This window comes from Engraulis encrasicolus, chromosome 21 (genome assembly GCF_034702125.1).
Source record: "Engraulis encrasicolus isolate BLACKSEA-1 chromosome 21, IST_EnEncr_1.0, whole genome shotgun sequence".
Taxonomy (NCBI): Eukaryota; Metazoa; Chordata; class Actinopteri; order Clupeiformes; family Engraulidae; genus Engraulis; species Engraulis encrasicolus.
Genome location: NC_085877.1, coordinates 8,560,222 through 8,580,492, shown reverse-complemented (window position 1 = coordinate 8,580,492; position 20,271 = coordinate 8,560,222). Strand labels below are relative to the sequence as shown.

Here is a 20,271-nt window from a genome sequence, read left to right as displayed (position 1 = left end):
TCAGTTACAAATACTAAATGAGCTTTAGAATGCACATTTCAAAATTCAGGTTTTAAAAATATCTCATTTGGTGCACTTAAAGTTTTTATTTTCATCCAAATGTTGTGTTAACACAAAAAAAGATAAAAAGAAATATATATACAGTGTATATCCACATATGTGTAACACCATTGTGTGTAGCACCATTGTACCAAGCCCTAAAAATGACTTGAGAGTAAAAAAAAAAAAAAAAAACCTGAGTGTTTTTTCTTTCCTGAGTGTTAAACTTTCTCGTGCCCACCAGAAACTTTAGTGTGCGCACCTGAAACTGTAGTTTCTTGTGGGCACGAAACTGGAATGTCAAAATTAAAAATCTTTTTAAAATTCTGGGATGCGGATCGTGATCCGAATCACCACCAAAATGTAATCACTTGTTCCTTTTGTCATATCCAACAACTCCATAAAGCTTCATCAAAATCTGTTCATAACTTTTTTGAGTTATTCTGCTGACAGACAAACAAACAGACAACCAATACAACTGAAAACATGACCTCTTTGGCGGTGGTAATAATAATAATTTTAAAAAAAAACATCTCACATGGCTACTTGCGGTGCCGCGTACAGGGGCGCTGGACGGCCTCTTGGACACCTCCAGTGGATGTTTGACATACTGCAGGCGGTAGTTGGTGGTGGAGGTGAACGGGGCGGCCTGGCCCTGGCCCTGGTACATGTTGAGGCAGGAGGCTGCCGGCCTGTGGACACATGTACGCACTTTAGTACAAGAAAAGGGAAGGAAATCTAACGACACACGGATGTCTTTTTTTAGTGTTTGAGGACGAAGACGCTTTGTCAAAATGTTAGTATAATGGACTGAAAATAAATCAGAAATAACTAAAAAAGACAGCGTGGCACCAGATTTCCTTCCCTTACATTAATGCCTGGTCCTACACTGGTTGTAGATGCGTAGAGTACGCATATGGTTTCCTTTGTTTTACACATTATAGGCGAGTACATTTAGGGTTTAACCCCAAAAAAATTGATACAAAAGGTTTTTTTATGGATTCTATTACTATTGGACCTGCTAAATGACATACTAAAAATCTAGTAAAATCTGACTTTGGGAAATGAGTTTTTTCAACATGGCTGCCATAGGCTTATTATAAGGGTCAAGAGACACTCCAGGTGAATAGGCCAAAAAATTTAGCTTGCCGATATCACCATGAAACTTAATCCGGTGATTACTCACATATTTGTGAGAAAAAAATGTATTGCAAGTTTTCTGAAATGTTATGTTTTAATATGGTAATTGGACTATATCTAATTAAATATGCATTAAATTTCAAAATGCAAAACCTCAAAATCTGAAAAAGCCAAGCTCAAAATTACTCTTTTATTTTGTTTCTAGTGAGCCAGAAGATATCTTCAGAAGAGATTATGGACATCTCTTTTTGTTTTGTAGTAAATCTAAAAATCTTTGTGCAGACACACCAGCTAGCATTTTTTTTTTCAAAAGATGATTATTTAACATCTCTCTTAGATAAATAATTGAGTTTTATGTGTCTCAAGTTCTTCCAGACATTCTTTGAGTCTGGTGGTATCATTCTTAGCATTTATCAAGGGCAAGGTCAGCTGTCCTCAAATCATAGCCTCTCCACAGAGGTGTCCTAAGGGCTGGTGCTGGGACTCCTATTTGCCATTTACACCACATCACTGGGCCATGTTATCTGTTCTCACAGCTTCTCATACTACTGTTACACCGATGCAGCACAGTTACTTTGTGCCAGATGACTCCACGGTCACACACATTTCCGCTTGCCTCTCTGAACTATCCACAAGTATGAAGGAATGCAACCTTCAGTTGAGCCTCGCCCAAATGCACTGCTGGTGATCCCAGCCAAAGATTTAGGTTGCCATGATATCGAGCTCAATATAGATTCTGCTACTGTTGCCTCAAATAAGGCCACAAGAAATCTAGGTGTCATTGTTGATGACCATCTATCATTCTCTGACCACATAGCCTCAGTTTCCCAGTCATGTCCTCTTTTTCATGCCCTAATTGAATACAAGGCCCTGACCCTTGCCTATGAAGCTACAACAGGCCCTACTCTGGCTTACCCGAAAGCTATGCTAAAGCCCTATTTCCTTTCAGGACATTGTCTGTCTCCAGTACCAACCGTTTCACCTTGCCCTCTACTTACACATGTAGTGGCTCCGTCTATTCAGTTCAGCTGCTGAAAGACCCAAAATACCTAGTGACACCATGATTCATCACTGATGTGCCCTGACAAACAGCACATGGATATTATCATAGCAGTAGTGTCTTTATCCACCCAAGCAGCACTCCAAACAAACAGATCCTGAAAACATGTTAGTTCATGCCAATGTAATTATCATGTAGTAACCTTTATTTTAATAAACTTTGATCTTGAAAATGACACCTTTCCTGAAGTCAGATTTTCCTAGATTTTTAGTATGTTATTAAGGACACTTAGAGGTAACAAAATCAGTTGAAAAACCTTTTGTATCAATTTTTTTGGGGTTAGGTCTTTTTTTTGCATAGATGTACTCGCCTATTAGTACAACACTCCAGCAAGGGTTATCAAACTTTTTTGAACAAACGCCCCCGTGACCTCATCATAAGCCTCCCAATGTCCCCTTGCCTTGTCCTCATCATAAGCCTGCCAACGCCCCCCTTAATATTAGACACTTTAGCCAAGCACTTCAAAGAAAGGGGAATTCGAGTCAAGTAATCAGGCTGGCTGTGCAAAGGGGCATCACTCATAGAGCACACATAGTAAAAGGAGCATACATTACAGGAGCTATAGAATGTTCCAGAAGGACTAGAGGTGCTCTTAATTCCTCCCCCAGATATCTTTTCAATTTGCTACGCACTTGCAGGGCTGGCGTGCCACGTTGGTGGTGACAGGCTGGTAGTCGTCCCTGAAGGTGGTGGTGGCAGTGAAGCGACAGGCAGCCTCTCGCGTCATGCACAGGTTGTCCACCTGAAAAGTAGCCAGAACTTGAATTGTCCTTATGGGGCAGTTGCAGCACAAACACTGGCACCAGACATGAGACCCAGACAGGCATATCAGACAGCAACAAACAGAACACAAAACATTACTGCTCACATCAGCTACACCAGGGGTGGGGAACCTGTGTCTCATCATGGGACGTTTTATCTGGCCCCTGACAGTAATGTTATGCAGTCTCACATGAAATATGACATATTTTGTAAAGAAATGTTAGAAATTACCCAGGTGAAAAAGTGGTTCAATTTAGTACAATAAAAGCATGACTGAAGTGTACTTAGCATGTTAAAAGTGCACTCGTGCTTTTTGTGCTAAGAAAAAGTATGTTTACAATATGCTTATTTAAAGTGTACTTAAAATTAGATGTAATTAAGTTGCTCTCAAAGAAAGTACACTTAGCGAACCATACTTCAAGTGGACTTCGAAGATGTTTGGCTAAAGTGTATTTAGAGGAATATACTAATAGTGTTCTAATAGTGAACTTACTAAAAGTGTATTTTTTTAATAACATATTGCAATTGTACTTTTTTAAAGTGCAATATGATTACACTTCACCCAAATGTCTTTGAAGTGTGATTTTCTATAGTGTGCTTTAAAGTAAATTGCTTTAACATATTGCAAGTACACTTTTTCTAAGTGCACCATGATTGTACTTCACCGAAATATCTTCAAAGTGTGCTTATGTCACAGGTGGGGCGCGCGTTTGCTGGCCGCGCCCACTTTGATACTACTACCCTGGGAGTTCACTGCACAACACCAAAAACCAAGACACAAGTTCCAGTTTTCGTTCTATTTATTTACCACCACTGGATTAAAAGTCAAAGGGGTAGGCCTAGTTGTCTCTGTCCATTACCCACGGGGGAACCCACCCACGCCCAAGTCTGAAGTCTCCAATGGAATGCTTGGACAGTCCAGCCACCAAGTCCATCCGTGCGGGGCTTGCGAGGTGGCATGGCACACACGTTCAATCGGGAGCAGCTGGCGGTGATGAGAAGCGATGGGAGTTCTTCTGCGTAGGCCCGGAATAGCTGGTTGGTCTTCAGCAGTCTTGGGTGCGAGCGAGAGGAAAAGAGAGAGAGAGAGAGAGAGAGAGAGAGCGGCGCACTCACGGGGGCCACAGTAACCAGGCGAATACAAGTCACTCATCTTCACGGTGGGGTGCATGTCCGTCTCACCCCTTTCCATCGAGGCAGGTTCACCTGGCCGTCACTCTGATTGCGGACTCTTTCTGGGCACTATGCCAGTCGCGCTCTCCTCCGAGCTGCCAGTTTGCCTTCTGATCCATAGGATCGCGTCCACTTCTCATCCAACTTCTCGTCCCTTTCGCCTGGCTCTGTCCGCTTACCGGTGTCCGACGTCTCTCATCTTGCCGCTCCACTCTCGCCTCTCTCTCCCCTCAGGATGGCATTCTCGCAGTCATCTCTCCTTGCGGCTTCCTCCTCACAGTGTAGTTTCTTGCCGTTGAAAACTCTGCTCACCAACCCACGTGCACCAATCACCTCCATCCTCCTCACCTGCGCTCCATTATCCTAATCATGCTCCAGGTGCATTACATTGGGAATGAATGACATCTAGTTTTCGGTTCACTTGGGCCTCAATTGTCACCCCGTGAAGGTGCCGGTATGCTTGCTGCAAGATACGCGAGCGCGTGCACGATTCGTTCATGAACGCGTTAACATGCGTATTTAATGTCAATTCCGCCCGCGTTGGACACGACAGCCAAATATGTGCGTCAGGTGCAATAGGCCTATCTTCAAACTCGCTGGGGGCGATCGTAAGATAGACTGCGCAGTTCCACGCGTGTGCTTGATATGAAAACGACAATGGCAGCAACTTTTAAGAGCGTCTCATTGAGTTTGTCCGCCAGTATTTTGCGTCTTGGTCAACTGCTTTTGAAGCAAGCATGTGATGCCGGTTGCTCGCGGTGACGCGCGTAATTTACAGCTCGCAGCAAGCATACCGGCACCTTTACACTTACACAAAGTGCATTTACCCATAATGCACCATCATGCATGTCCCATCATGCAATGCACTTCTTGGAGGTACATTTCTCAAACAGAAAGCCATTCATCCTGAAGGAATATTTTTGGTTTGCATGAAAATATTACTCATTGTTATATTCTGTGTTTATTGTAGGGGTTTTTAAAATTTAAAGTGGTACACAAAAAAATGACCATGTTCCCACCGTCATTATGATGGTCACGTATATGTTCTGGTATATATAGGCTCACACTTCCTATTGTATCTTGGTTGGAGGTAAGTTGGAACTAATTGTTCAAACGATGAATACAGTGTCACCATTAATCATCAATCCAAGTGATCAATTGCAGGAAGGAGGAGCAAGATTGAAAGAAAGTGAAATGTGTACCTGAAATCTCTGTAACAATGCAATGATTGTAAATGTCAGTCATGCTAGGCATGCATACTGTAACACTACTGTGACTGTGGTTGTGTGTAATGTACAAGCTCTGAGAACCAGCATGGATTGTAATATTACATTTATATTATTTCATGTACTTGGGAGTGTACTGTAAATACACTTCAAGCATACCTGTTATATATTTACAATACTTCATATGATATACTTTTTACAGACTTAAAATGTTCCAATGTAGTCCAAAGAAGCATGAAGTTAATATACTTTTATTGAACTTCTAGTAACAATAAAATGTTATAGAAGTGTACTCAAGCACACTATTAATGCCATACGAATGCATGAAAAGCGTGTTTGGAGCATACTTTCAAAAGTACGCTTGTAGTGCACTTAAAGTTGTCCAAAAGCGGTGCCAATTTAGCATCCTCAGTGTGCTGCAAGTGTGCTGAAGTACTGCTTTAGTAGTGCTTCAGCGCACTAATAGTGCAATGAAGCGCACTTTAAATCGCCGAAAATAGTACACTTTGTACTAAGTACGGTCAAAAAAAGTACACTTTAAGTATATGGGTTTTTCACCTGGGTACATTTGCAATACAATTAAGTTATATTTTCAGGAGACCTAGTGAAGATGGGGTCTGTTGTAAAGGTGGCAGCCTTCAATATAGGCCTAACGTGCAGGGGGAAGTCCTGGTTTGTGTTCATTGTACGCCCCTTGGAGGACTTTATCAAATCTAAAGTGGCCCCTGGAATGAAAGCTGTTCCTCACCCTTGCACTACACAATTAATTAGCTTACCTCCCGGTACGGCTGTCGCCTCTGCAGGGGCCAGGTGCGGAACTCATCTGTAGGGGGGAAGACACACAACAATGGAAATAGAATAGAAAACTTAGAGCTCTCGACACCAGTGGTGTAGTGTACGTAGAACGCGGGTATACGGAGTATACCCACTTCTAAATTTCAGGGATTTCAGTATACCCACTTAAAATTGATTGATCCATTGTTTTGAATAGCACAAATATATACAGTATACCCACTTCAAAAAATGCTCAAATATACAGTATACCCACTTCAAAAAAGTAGACTATACCGCTGCTCGACACATAGAACATTGAACAATGTGGGCAGCCATAGGCTTGAAGTATTGAACCTCGACACATAGAACATTGAACAATGTGGGCAGCCATAGGCTTGAAGTATTGAACTCTGAACTGCAACATGGAGTACGGAACAGCCACAGCATAGAAATTGGCACTGTCACAGCCTCAATCCACTGTATTCCCTGCCCATTTCAACATTTTTTGTGCTCCCACAGAATTTCTGATCTGCTAGTTCCAATTTGGCTGCACATAGCCCTTCTGAATGATTTAGCACTTGCAACTGAAATGCAGCCATAGACCATTCAACTCGCCTTTATATATGGCCAAGCCCATCCCATCAAATACAACATACCATACGCGAGTTCCTGAGTTCTCAAATGTATTACGCAATATACCATATAATACATGATGGGCAACCTGGATTTATTAGTTACAACCCAGTACCACATATTCCAGATGACCTGGTTTTACCTGTCCAACTCAAGCAGGTGATTGCCTGCTTGAATGATCAACTGGTTGGATTGGACAGGTAAGACCAGGTGATTTGGAATATGCGGCACTGGAGTGTATAACTAACTAGAAAAGTGCTCAGAGAACGCACCTCCGCCCTCTGGTGGACAGAAACACACACACACACCCGTGAATATACAAACAAATGTACACTAAATCACATGACCACATAACCAACTTGGCGGAGGTTATGAATCCAGGTTGCCCATCACTGACAGCAGACAACTGTTAACTGTTCAGAGTCTCACCCTTGTAGGTGGACAGGGTGTCCATCTTGCCCGCTGTGGGCATCTGCATCTGCTGGTGCTGCCCCCTGGTGTTGTGGTGACTGTGTTGCGGGTGCAGCTGCATGGCGGGGGCGGCGTGTGGCTGGTAGTCCTCAGTGTATGTGGTGCCGCTGCGCATCTCTCCCTCGGGGGGGACGTACGCGCTCTTGGGCCTCGGGTTCCGAGGAATCAGAGGGTGTTGCACATAGTCTGACCTGGAAGGCAGAATAAACATGAAGATGAGGCTTGTGTGTGTGTGTGTGTGTGTGTGTGTGTGTGTGTGTGTGTGTGTGTGTGTGTGTGTGTGTGTGTGTGTGTGTGTGTGTGTGTGTGTGCGTGCTAGCCAGGGGTCCGTTTCTCGATTCTTGTCGTTACTAACCGTCTTACAGTCCCACCAGGAAATCGCGGGCATTTTCTCAAAAATTTGCGGTCTGAATTGCCAGATGGTGCACGAGGATTTCCAGAAAATCGCGATAAAAGTTGCGGAGCTTCTTACTGTGTTGTTGCGATTTTGTTGCGGCATGAAGTGAAAGGTGCAATTTTTGTTGCGATTTTTAATGTGTTACCCCACGCTTGAAAATAAAGGACACTGCCACATTCCAGTCCTCTGGTGTTTTTATATTATGTTCAGTGGTCATTTTGGTATTTTTGAGGTAGGCTTGGTAGCCTAGTAACCTCATAAGCTGCGTAAATAAGCTGTCTAAATATTTTAGCTTAATGGTGATGGACATTAATTGTTGAACATTAGGCTATTTAAGCAGTTGAAATAAAAAAGCACACACTGCTGACAACAACCGAACCACAGGACTTAATCTATTATTTTATATCATGGCATTATCCAAAGACTATGCCTATTTAATCCGTTTTGCTTTCCCTGTCCTTTATGAACACGCTTGCGTTCAGCCCCGAGGGCTGTTATGTTCCGCTCCTATGCTTGCGAGACGGTCACTTTCCCAAGGTGAAGTGTTCCAGCCTTGCGAGTAACGCGCATTTTCCCCATCGCGGGCTTAACGTTATGATGCATATCTGGCGAGGTAAACGTTATATGCCCTGCTTTTAAGTTTGCCCCAACCAAGGATGTTTCCATAGGCTATGGCCTGATATGCACCTCAACTCAACGCGCTTAAAAATGCATGTGAAGCTTGCGCTTCTCAGTCTAGAAAGAGTAGCCTATCGGTAACTTTCTTTGCATTGGCCACCATCGGTTGAGTTTTGCAATCAATACAAAAAAGACACGTTTATAGCCTACATGGTTTTGTCATCCAGCATGCAATCGAAAATAGGCAAGTGGCTTCATCCCCTTAGTTTAACCTTCATCCCCTTAGTTCAACCTTAGTTAGGCTATTAGCAGAGAACTGATGGTCTTGCATTTATCAAAGGAGCTCTACTGAGCGGTTGCCTACTTCAGATGATGGTGAATGGTTCGAAAGGAAAATAATTTATGTTCATGTCTGTTCAGGACAGTCTTGCAAAGAGACAACCGACTATGTCGAATAATTGGTCAAGGCGCGAGATGAGGAATACTTCAGGGCTATTGGAAAAATTTGAAGAAACTAAAGCGCAAGCACTGCTGCCCGCGACGCTTGTGCAGGCTATAAACAAGCTATGCGCCCCGAACATCACTGCTTGTTGTTCGATGACTTGAATCGAAACATTTATACGGACATCAGGGCTATCTTATTGATTCCTGGAATACCGCCTCAGCCAGCTGAAAGCAGAGTAGCAGTGTCCCATGTGTCAAATGGTAAGATAATGCCATTCCTGTCTTCATTTAACGTTTTAAAACTCAGCTTTCCCTTGACACACTCATGTCGGCTAGCCTACATCATATCAGTTCAAACGCAATCTTTAATGCAGCCTATCATGAAGTTTAAATGTTATGCGAGGTAGAGGTTGCAAGGGTGTCCATAGGTCTTGATTGATAGCCCACCTGGTGTTGGAGTTAGGGTCTAATAGATCAATTGGCCTAAAGAAATGTGTTGTAGTCTACTCCTTAGTTTTAGTTGAATAGCCTCTGCCTATTTGTATTCCTGAGTGTTAAAAGCAGGAGAGTCTGGACGTTGCAACCTCGGCTGTTGAGGTATTATGGCAACATGTTTATACGGACATGGATTGGTTCAAAGTTGCGGGAAAACGCTGTGATTGGTTAAAGTTGCGCTGTCGCGCGGAATTCGCGGGAATTCAGTGAGGTTGCGAAAAAGTTGCAAATCGCAACATCGCGAATTCCTGGAGGGACTGGTCTTCAGACCGTCTTACCATTCCCTTGGATTCAGTGGTGAGCGTTGCTGTCGAGAGAGAGTTGAGTCGCTCTTACGAAGGACGTTGCTACTGTCGTTAGCAAAGACGCTTTCGAGATACGGACCCCAGCTCTGGAGGTGGAACTCTGGAATGTTGGGAGTGGACATACAGGGCAAAACTGGGCAAACTGGGCAAAATGTGAACGTTAACTTAACCACCCCACTGCCAATGTAATGTTTTGTATTATTATTATTATTATTATTATTATTATTATTATTATTGTTTGTATTATTATTACTATTATGTTGTGTAAAGACCTGCAACTTACAAGTCTCCCTCCTTATTTAGAGGTATTAGACCTCCCTGTTTAGAGGTATTAGACCTCAGAGAGACAGAGCACCCTGACATGACATTAATCCTGTATCTATAATCTCTCATTATAGTCCTATTACATGTCAACATGCAGCTTATCAACATACAGTAGCCTACAGTGCAGGGGGGCTGTCTGGAGATAAGCAGCAGGTGTCTATGCAACTGATTGGCGGTGAAGATTGTACACACTTGAAATCCTTTTTTCTTTGTTTTTTTTTTATTCCATGGCAGGATAGGATGATGATTCTCCACAAACACAGGCCGAGTAGTGATAACAACATATCTCTATGTTACTATGGAATACAAAAAGAAACAAGGAAAAAAGGATTTTAAGACTGTCGTCTCCTCACTCTAAAATTACAGCCCATATAACTGAGGTCACCCGCACAGTCGAGTCTGTGTCTCGAACCTGCAATCCCACTACAAAATTTGGGCATGGGAGGCAGACGCCCTGCCAAGTGAGCTAAATGCCAGGCCGTTAGCTCAGTCAGCAGCGTACCTATTAACTTCCAGGAGGGAGGTTTACTTGTGCTCCACGCCAGGCTCTGCTAGCTGCCATCCATTTACCCCTATCAACTTACACAGTTATTTCAACACTTAGAGAGTACTCTGGGGCCACGTACAGTCCAGAAGATGCTAAAATCAACTCTGTAAGTGTTGAATGAACACTAGCATTTTTACTGTGTACAAAGGGGGAAGGCAGGGGATAATAGGCAGAGAGTGGAGAACAGCGCTCAGACTGATCAGGGTTGTTATCTGGCGGGGATTGGGTCAGGTATTGCAATGAGCCACTATGATCCTATCTGCTTGTCTGTCTGGTTGTCTCTTTGTTTGCGTATCCGTCTGCAGTGTTTTGGGTGGCCTAGTTGACGCCAAACAATCTTACACTTTATTACTTTGGTACTTATCTCTCTAGCACTGGGAACCCCCGGAGAATAGATGCCTGCTTGGCAGCCTCCAGAGCTGCTGTGTGAATGTGGGAAGATGTGTGTGTTTGAAAGCACGTTGAGTCGACTATAGTTGTGATATTGTGCTATATAAATACATTTTGATTGATTGATTGATTGATTGATTGATTGATTGGTTGATTAATTGATTGTCCCCTCAGCACTCGTCACAGCGTCACTCACAGTTGTCACAGTTGTCACTTGCCATTTGTCTCTAGCATCGTCACCTCAGCATCTTGCACTTTATGATGTGTTATTCTTTCCTATCATTTTAGGTGCTTATGAACATAGTCTGCAGTCAGAGGTGTATTAAGTTAAAGTATAAGTACTCACCCGGCTCGTTATTAGGTACAGTGGATTAACTGATGTATAAAAAGTAAACTATGTAAAATCATGTAAGCCAGACTGACATCATGCAAAGGTGTTTTTTTCACGTTAGTGCGTTGTGGTGCGACGACTTTGCATGTTAGCTCATGCTCTACAACGATGCAATGACTTTGCAAAAAAGCAATTTTGTCAGTGTACTGGGCTTGCGCAAGGCAAGTAGTTTTCCAGCCGTTGTGGCAAAGTTCTGTTGCCTGTGTCAAATTTCTTATGCTTAACGCAAAAATGCTCAGCTGCGCCCTAACCAAAACCATCCCTAACCCTAACCTGTCAGTAAAGCAACGTTTCTGCCGCTTCACTTTTGGCAACAGCAGTGAAACAACCAAAGGAAACAGCAAAATTGTGCACATACTAAAACCACCCCTAACCCTAACCTGTCACAGGGCGTTTTAGAACCCTAGTTAAAGTGGTAAGCCGTAGTGCACACATAGAATAGCCGGTTCAAGTAGGCGTGCTATTCAAACGCTGTTGCATGATGTCATGTTGTGTTAAGTATACTAGTGTTGTAATGCCCCTCGGCCTACAACTACTACTCTCAGGCAGCTGTGGCCTAATGTGGGGCAGCCGTGCCCTAATGGTTAAAGAGGTGGTTAAGATTATGGTTGCCGATTCGAATCCCACCCATATCTCCTTCATCCATGGCTGAAATGCCCTTGAGCAAGTCACCTAACCCCGCATTGCTCCAGGGACTATAATCAACACCCTGTAAATACACGTTGTCCTCGTCTTACACACCTAATACTTTATCATCTTTTATCCCAAGTCTTGCTGTTAGTATCATTGGGTGGATTATTATTTTTGCCCTGTGTGCTGCAGCTGCCCACTGCACTGACCTGGATGTGGTGACGTCTGTCATCATTCCTGTCATTATTATTATCATTATTATTTTATTGTTATTATTAATATGTTTGGTGTAGCTGTCCACTGCACTGACCTGGATATGGTGACATCTGCCATCTTTCCCTCTGGAGCTTTGTACTCTTCTTGGTGATGCCTGCCCATGCCATACACTACATTGTCATGCCTGCCTATGTCATACACTACATTGTCATTGTCATGCATTGTCACTGTGATGTCTGCCTATGTAATACATTACCCTAATATCTTGTATTCCTTATTAGCTTATTACATTGTTTTTAACCCTTTGAGGAGTACCATCAAAGATTCTTTTAATTCTTCATAATGAACCGTCTCTGGTACCATCACATATGTATTTAGAATGTTGAGTTGTCACTATGATGTCACAAACCCTCTGAAGGATTATTAACACAGAGTTCTATGAGAACTATGGAATGCTCAGGTAAAATAACTGGGGGAAATCCTTACTCCTCAAAGGGTTAATATGTGTTGTATTATTTGTATTCTTTATTACATTATTAATTATTCTTTATTACATTATTGTATTGTTGTTATGAATATACAGTATACAGTATCTCCATTGACTGACCTGAACGTGGTGGTGTGGGCCATCTTGCCCTGCGGGGGTTTGTACTGGTGGTCATGGTTAGGCCTGGTGGTGCGCACCGCGTCGGGGTGAGCCTGAAACCTCCTCTGGTACTCCGAGATCAGGGGTTCCTCGTCGCCGGGGGCAATGACGTCAGAAGTGTCGTCGGGAGGGGGTTCCCCGGCACCCTCAGACTCACATGGACAGTGGTGCTTCCTACACACAGGCAGTGTGTGTGTGTGTGTGTGTGTGTGTTGGTGTGACAGAGACAGAGAATGCAAGATGAAGAGTGTTGTGTGTGTGTGTGTGTGTGTGTGTGTGTGTGTGTGTGTGTGTGTGTGTGTGTGTGTGTGTGTGTGTGTGTGTGTGTGTGCGCGCGCGCGCAGTGCACACATGTGTGCGTGTGTGCGTGTGTGTGTGTGTGTGTGTGTGTGATAGAGAGAGGGGGAGAGAGAGAGAGAGAGAGATAGAATTAAGTGTGAAAGAGAAGGTACAAAACCCAAGACCCCACAAACAGACGAAAATGGCAGTGATGCAGTGCACTTCAATGTAGAAAAAAAACACTCCTGTCACATATTATTGAGCCTCACTTATGGAGGAGCAGTTCGCACTTTAGAGAGAGAGAGAATCCAGGACTCAAGGACAATCAGCGCTCATGCAGCATCCAGCTCCAAACACTCACACAGTTTTGCAAAGTAGAAGTGAGAAAATACTACATCATCTCTCTCAGAAGGTCACACACACACACACACACACACACGCACGCACACACACACACCATCTCCCGCCTCTGCTCCTCTCTCTGACTAGTAGTTCTTCTTCCACATCGACGTGAGCAGCATTCCTCAGTCTTGTAGAAAGATGCTCGAAATGTCATCGCAATGACGCTCACTCGAACTCAGCAATCCAAACAACTTCTGCCTCCTCCTAAACGCGCGTAGGTCTCCTTACCTTTTTTTAGAAGGCTGAGTTGATGTTATTACCCGCTATTCTCCTTGTGCGTCTCTGCGTACGTGTGAGTATTCTACCCTATCCCACCCGTCAGACGCACTATGTCCCGTGCCGTGTCTTTGCCATTCTTTTCTCTTCGTACTCTCTTAAATTATTGACCACAGGAGCGGGCATGGCACGAGAAAAGGGAGAGCGCGACAGGCAGCAGAGATGGAGCTTCTAAAAATAAACACCCGTGGATTATTCGCTCACTCCGCAGAGAGAGAGAGAGAGAGAGAGAGAGAGAGAGAGAGAGAGAGAGAGAGAGAGCGCGCAAGTGAAGGATGGCGTTCAGTGATGAGCAAGCAAGCGGCTGCTGCGATGTTGTTGTTTTTTCCTTTTTCCTTTTTGATCCATCAGGATTAAGCTGCATGGGTTTTGAAAATAAATAAATAACCAAACACGTGCCAGGGTATAAAAACGGGAAAGAAAAAATGACGTAAGCTCTCCTGTCAGAAGCGGAAGGTCAGAGTTTCATGGGGACGGTGGCGCGCTGCATCTTGATTGAACTCCATGGTGAATTCGGAGTTAATGAACTGACAGAACCTTGCACAAATTAATGACATGATTGCTAGCTGAGACATGTTCATGTAATAGACGGTGGCCGTTTTAGCGGAAGATAGCTAATCTATGCACCATGTGCAGAGAGGACGTCCCCGCTGTGTGGCTCCATCTGCCGCTCCCGCGAGCCTCCTCGGTCCAACGGGCACCCAGAATAGCCGGAAAGTCAGCATCTAGAGGGGACTAACAGGTGAACACCTACTCACCCGCAGTTGCAGATCTGACAGATACACTGCATAGTCATGGCTGCGCGGGATCTCTGACTCGCCGCCCGATGAAAAGCTGCTCGATGCCGGCTACATGACAGTCAGGACCTGGAGTTAGGCGAATTGTAGTAAAACTTATAATAGCCTATAGCCACAGGTTTATAGGCTAAAACTCTGACTGCAACACGTATGATGACTCTCCCTCTTTTTCAGCTTTTGATGTTCACTGACCACTAGAATGAACGTGTCAGCCTTCCAGTAGCTTACCCACTTGGCTTTGTAATTCTGGAGTAATGGAACGGTTTGGATTTGTCGCTCGTTCTAAACCTGTTACATAATAATCGTCAGCGTCACTGATCACTTTTATGTGCAACATGTAACAAACGTCTCCGCGTTCTATTTGGCGCCGTTTGTTATGCTTGTGCAAGTCGGGCCTACTTTGGTTGCCATGGCTACCGGCCAGCGTTGAATTTTATATTTGAGTGATTATGGATTAATGCACGCTTTTCCAATTTTGTCCACCAGGTGTCGTCAGAGCCCTACCAGAGCCGTATATTGATGTGGCTCTGAGCCCTACATGCAGCAGGTGTCAGTGGTTCAACTGGTTCAGTGCAAGCTTGGCTTCAAGTGCTAAGCTTTTGAAACCTACCCATCTTTTGAAAGCACTAATTACTTAGCATGCTGATGGTGTCATTTTCTCCCTGGTGAAATCACTGAACTGATTTTGTCATCCTATGCATTGCGTATATTTGCTCAGTTATTATTTATAACTTCATCACTTTAGGCTACTGTTATTGGATCATCACTGTTAGGATACTTGTCCTGTCTTGCACTTTTTTTTGTTAAATCTTTTCATTTCAAAGGACACTCAAACACATCCTGTCTTGCACTTTGATGTCAGGCTGTAAATGTCAGTTCTGTGTAGGCCTATGTCTATGTCCTTTCATGTTATAGAGAGAGAAACGTAATTTCAATTTCCGTGTATGACCTGTGTATATGAAGAAACTGACAATAAAAGCTGACTTGACTTGACTTGATAATGAAAAACAGTAACTGTGCCCTGAATGGCACTGAGGGAGAGGAGACCCACATTGTCAAGTCAAAAAATGTGTTCTTGTTGAATAGTGTGTAGGCTATTCAATGTTAATGCAGAAGAAAAAAGACATTGGAAATATAATATATATAAATAAAAAATAAACCATTGAATTGAAAAGTGTTTCCGAACTTTTGACTTCCACATGCTTACACAAAGCGATGTATAGTGCCTCAGTGGTGGAAAAAGCCTATCAGCTGCTACAAGAGGAGGGTCGTCCCTCTCAACCTTTAAGAAGCTTGTGGAGACTCTTTTCAACAGTGCTTCCCTTAAAGTGGAACTATTCTTCTCACTTGAAATTACTCTGCACTGATCTTGTTAATATAGAGTAGGCTATGTGCACAATATTCCCCACACATTTGCAGCTGCCGCTATCTCTTTTTTTTGTAAGTTGCTTTGTATAAAAGCTAAATGTAACGTGGTCTATTATCATGCAGGCCTAGGCCTACTTCATGTTTTATTTTTTTATGTTGTGATGCTTTTTTGTGATATGGATCCCCCCGGGTTCTGGAATAAAGAACTGAACTGAATTGAATTGGAATTGAATGGAATGTGCAGTTTCCTGTAAATAACAGTGTATGCATTGTGTGGTTTTGTCCACCAGGCGGCAGCAAACCTGTTCACAGGTCATGGTTCATGTGAGGACATCACTGACCTGTATGTAGGAGGACACTGAACCACTCACCTTGCCTGGCTATCACCAGACCTAATCACAAGTGAGATAAGGTCTGGAGACCTCCCTACTGTAAATCCCGTAGAGGATGTGTGGTTTACGATTGACAACGTCTATCTATTCAGCGTTACAATTGTGTATAATTTGTCACATAGCCAAACGTGTCAGTTGTATCTATTCAAACAACTGCAGTTGTCGCCTTGCCATGCCTCCCTGATCTCTGATTGGAGGGACCGATCTTGTCCGCTCTGTGGGTACAGATTCCATGCTGTCTTTCAGATCGAACGATTGTGCAAAGCAGCATGGGATTTCCCAGGCTACCATTCACCCAATGTCCGAAGCCATTTGCTCGCCTTGTGCTCCAGAACACCACACGCACTGTGACAGACTTCTTAGAATCTTTCACAACCCAGTGGCTCAATTCAACTAAATAGTCCTTGGTGAATTAAATTGTTTCCGTGAAAGGAGCAACTTCTCTTTCTCATTTAACCAATAGTCCCTGAGAGAGAGATAGGGCAAAGGTCAAGTGTCGCAAGAAAGTCATGGCTATTAAACTGAGTAGGTGTGTGTGTGTGTGTGTGTGTGTGTGTGTGTGTGTGTGTGTGTGTGTGTGTGTGTGTGTGTGTGTGTGTGTGTGTGTGTGTGTGTGTGTGTGTTTGTGGGGTATGGGGTGGATTATAGTTGTATCTATGATGCATGTCAGCCCCTTCTTGCTCAACGTGATGGTTGATGGGACGGAGACAAGACGGGGGGAGGGGATTGGATAAAAAAAAAAAAAACAGGGTTAGATGGAGTCACACAGGTCAACGTTCTCTTCCCATTACACAAGGGGTGAGGAGAGAACTGTGTGTGTGTGTGTGTGTGTGCAGGGCTGCACTGGGGGAGAAATAGGGCTCGGGCATTTTTGACTTAAAACCCCTTAAAGCACTGACAGGGGCCCTTAAGGGGGCCCAAAATTCGAATCTTTCATGGGCCCCCCCCCCCCCCCCTCATAATTAGCGGTGCAGAACTGAATCACCGGTGGGTCCCGCTCCCTTGTAGGGCCCTCACAAGGGTGCGAGGCCCACCGGGAAATGCCAGCTATGCCAGATGGCCAGTACAGCCGTGTGTGTGTGTGTGTGTGTGTGTGTCCACGTGCAAGTAGATGCTAGCCTCGCGACGCCATCCTCTGTACTCCACCCAAAGATTTTGGCCCCGCACATCGTCTGGCAAAAGCCTTGAGCTCGGTTCTCTCAGTGTTTAGTCAATCAGCAAAAAGTTGAGAGCGAGCTCCGTTACTGATTCGTTAAGGTAACTAAATTCACACTTTCGTTTTGTTATTTGTTTGCTTTTGCGACACTATATCGTAACAGGCATGCTAATAAAGCACAATATGAGTTTTAATTTGAGTTTGGAACTCCAATTAATTTAAATGATAGAGTAAGATCAGACCATCTACCACCCTCCACAAAGACGGATTCCTCATGGCTTTTGCCAGACTGATTGACGGAGTCAACAGTTGGCTGACGGATTCCTCATGGCTTTTGCCAGACTGATTGACGGAGTCAACAGTTGGCTTTTCGCCCAGGCTAAGTAGATGCTCTGTGGAGGCTGAAGTTGTAGTCCCGAATACTTGCAACAATTGGTTACAGTGGTGAAACACTGGTCTAGGGGATTGAGTGGATATGATGTGGTAAGGTCAACATCACACACACACACACACACACACACACACACACACACACACACACACACACACACACACACACACACACACACACACACACACACACACACACACACACAAATGACTGGAGAGACCAGAGCAGAGGACATGTCACAATGTCACTAGTCCTACTCTACATCCAGCTTACCACATGGGATTGGGAGGATGGTAATGTTGATGTCATAAGTCCAGCAAGCATTGCTTTAAATCTTTAAAGGGACACTGTGCAGAAAATGGTCAAAAAAGGTAGGCTACTGCAACTATGCTACTCATTGAAAATGTGTTGCCTATTGCCAAATTTAATCTTTTCATGAAAGTTTACAAAGTGATAAATTAATATTTTCATAATATTGTCATTTTTGCAGCTAAAAATGGCTATTTCTGGAAATTCAAAATGGCGGACCATGGAGAAGATCCCCCTTTACATGTACGAACAATGTATTTTTTCCAGTCATAATGAATACTTAGAATTTGATGGTGGTGATAAGTATTCATGAAAAAGGTAACATTATTGAATGGGTAGCATGAATTCTGGAAATAAACAACTAAAAATCTCACACAGTGTCCCTTTAAGGTGTAGGCCTACTGACAAACCATGTGTAACATGAGTGGTGTTCTAAAGAATCGTGGGCTCCATAGAAGATAATTTGGAATGTTAGAATCTTGTTACAATAAATTATTTTATAATGTTTAACCTGTTAAAACACAGCATTTTAAATGTTCTATTACCAGAATGCCAATGACCAAGTCACAGTGCATTACTAAAGGCCCTGTGTTATATATTATAAAAGTAGTGTAGTACTATGGTAGTTAACTTTTTAATTACTTTTACCACTTGCATTATGGCATGCATTATGGAGCTGCAAACTCACTCTAAATTGCCTAGTCAGTCAGAGGGGTGCTGAGGACAAGGCCATCAGTCCATAGTGCCAGATACCGGTAATGCCAAAAGGCCATTCACACATACAGTATTTGACATCACACACAGTACCATATTAGACAGGTCATCAGCTGGGAAAATTAGGCCTTTCGTCCTACCGCACTTTTCTCAGTGGATTACTGACCAGAAGCCCTATTGGAAGAAATTAAAACATGGGGCCACGTCAATTTTTGCTCAGAATTCAATATGGCCGCCATTGTCCAAAATGACTTGTTTTCATGCATTATTACATTGTACTATAAGGTGATATTCATGAACGATGAACTACTTTGAGCACTATTCTGTCCTATTTCCTTACATACATGTTTACAAAGGTTGACTAAACTAAAAGAAATGAAAATAAAGTTGGCCACCTTGCAATATCCAAAGGAAAGTGCTGAAAATAATGATTGAAATGCACATACAGAGTCTATGGCTGCGGAAATTAGGCCTATTGTCCTGTCAGGGTTTTCACAGTGGATTACAGACCAGAAGGCCTATTGAAAAAGATTCATCAGCTGGTTGCCATCTCAAATGTGCTCCAAAATTCTAAATGTTCTCTGTTTTTCAGAATGGCAGACTTTCATACATTTTTTCTCAATACTGTAAGACCATAATTATCAATAAAGATAACCTATTTTCAGTGAAATCTCCTATCTACAGACGTGAGTACAAAGGTTGGCAACAGAAAGATGTAAATTTCCTATAGACAATATCCTAAGGATCGTTGTCCGAAAATGATTGAATTACACATACACAGTTGACTGCTGAAAAAAGGCTATTGATCTGACAAACTTTTCACATTAGATTTCTGACCAAAAGTTTTTCAGGCCTACATTTTTTTGCGTAAAGCAAGGGTGAGTGTGCGTGTATCCCCCGCTCATCTTTCCCCTGCTCTACAGTGTCTTTCCCCCACACACTATTCTGCCTCCTCCACCCCCTCACTCATCCCCCCACCCCACACACTATTCTGCCCCCCAACCCCCTCACTCATCCTTCCCATGCTACTCTGCCCCTCCACCCCTCACTCACCCCCCACTAGCCTCCCCCCAACGCTCAACACCCCTGACTCATTCTCCCACCCCCCCACAAAATACTCGCCCACCCCCCACCCAATGTGAAAAGTTTGGCAGGTCAACCCCCCCCCCCCCCCCCCGACTCAACTTAACCCCCCCCATACACATACACACACATTATTCTGCCCCCCGAACCCCCCACATCCCCGACTCATTCCCCCGCAACACCACTCTGCCCCCCTACCCCCACTCACCCGCACGCACGCACACACACACACACACACGCACACACCCACACACACACACACACACACACACACACACACACACACACACACAAACGCACACACACACACACACACACACACACACACACACAGTTTGGCAGGACAATATGCCTTTTTTCAGCAGTCCACTGTGTTTGTGAAATTCAATCATTTGACAACATTCCTTTGGATATTTCAAAGTG

General features: G+C 43.6%; 1 protein-coding gene across 1 annotated transcript; it reads right to left on the bottom strand.

The window, feature by feature from the left end:
• Nucleotides 1-13: 13 nt before the first annotated feature.
• LOC134438051 (stabilizer of axonemal microtubules 1-like) lies at nt 14-14,659 on the bottom strand. Its single transcript, XM_063187639.1, has 8 exons — nt 14,397-14,659; nt 12,643-12,855; nt 12,130-12,189; nt 7,237-7,469; nt 6,177-6,223; nt 2,872-2,981; nt 578-731; nt 14-22 (listed from the first exon to the last, which is right to left on the bottom strand). Exons 1-8 carry the CDS (start codon nt 14,432-14,434, stop codon nt 14-16), a joined length of 864 nt encoding a protein of 287 aa, XP_063043709.1. The 5' UTR covers nt 14,435-14,659.
• Between the last annotated feature and the right edge of the window lie 5,612 nt (nt 14,660-20,271).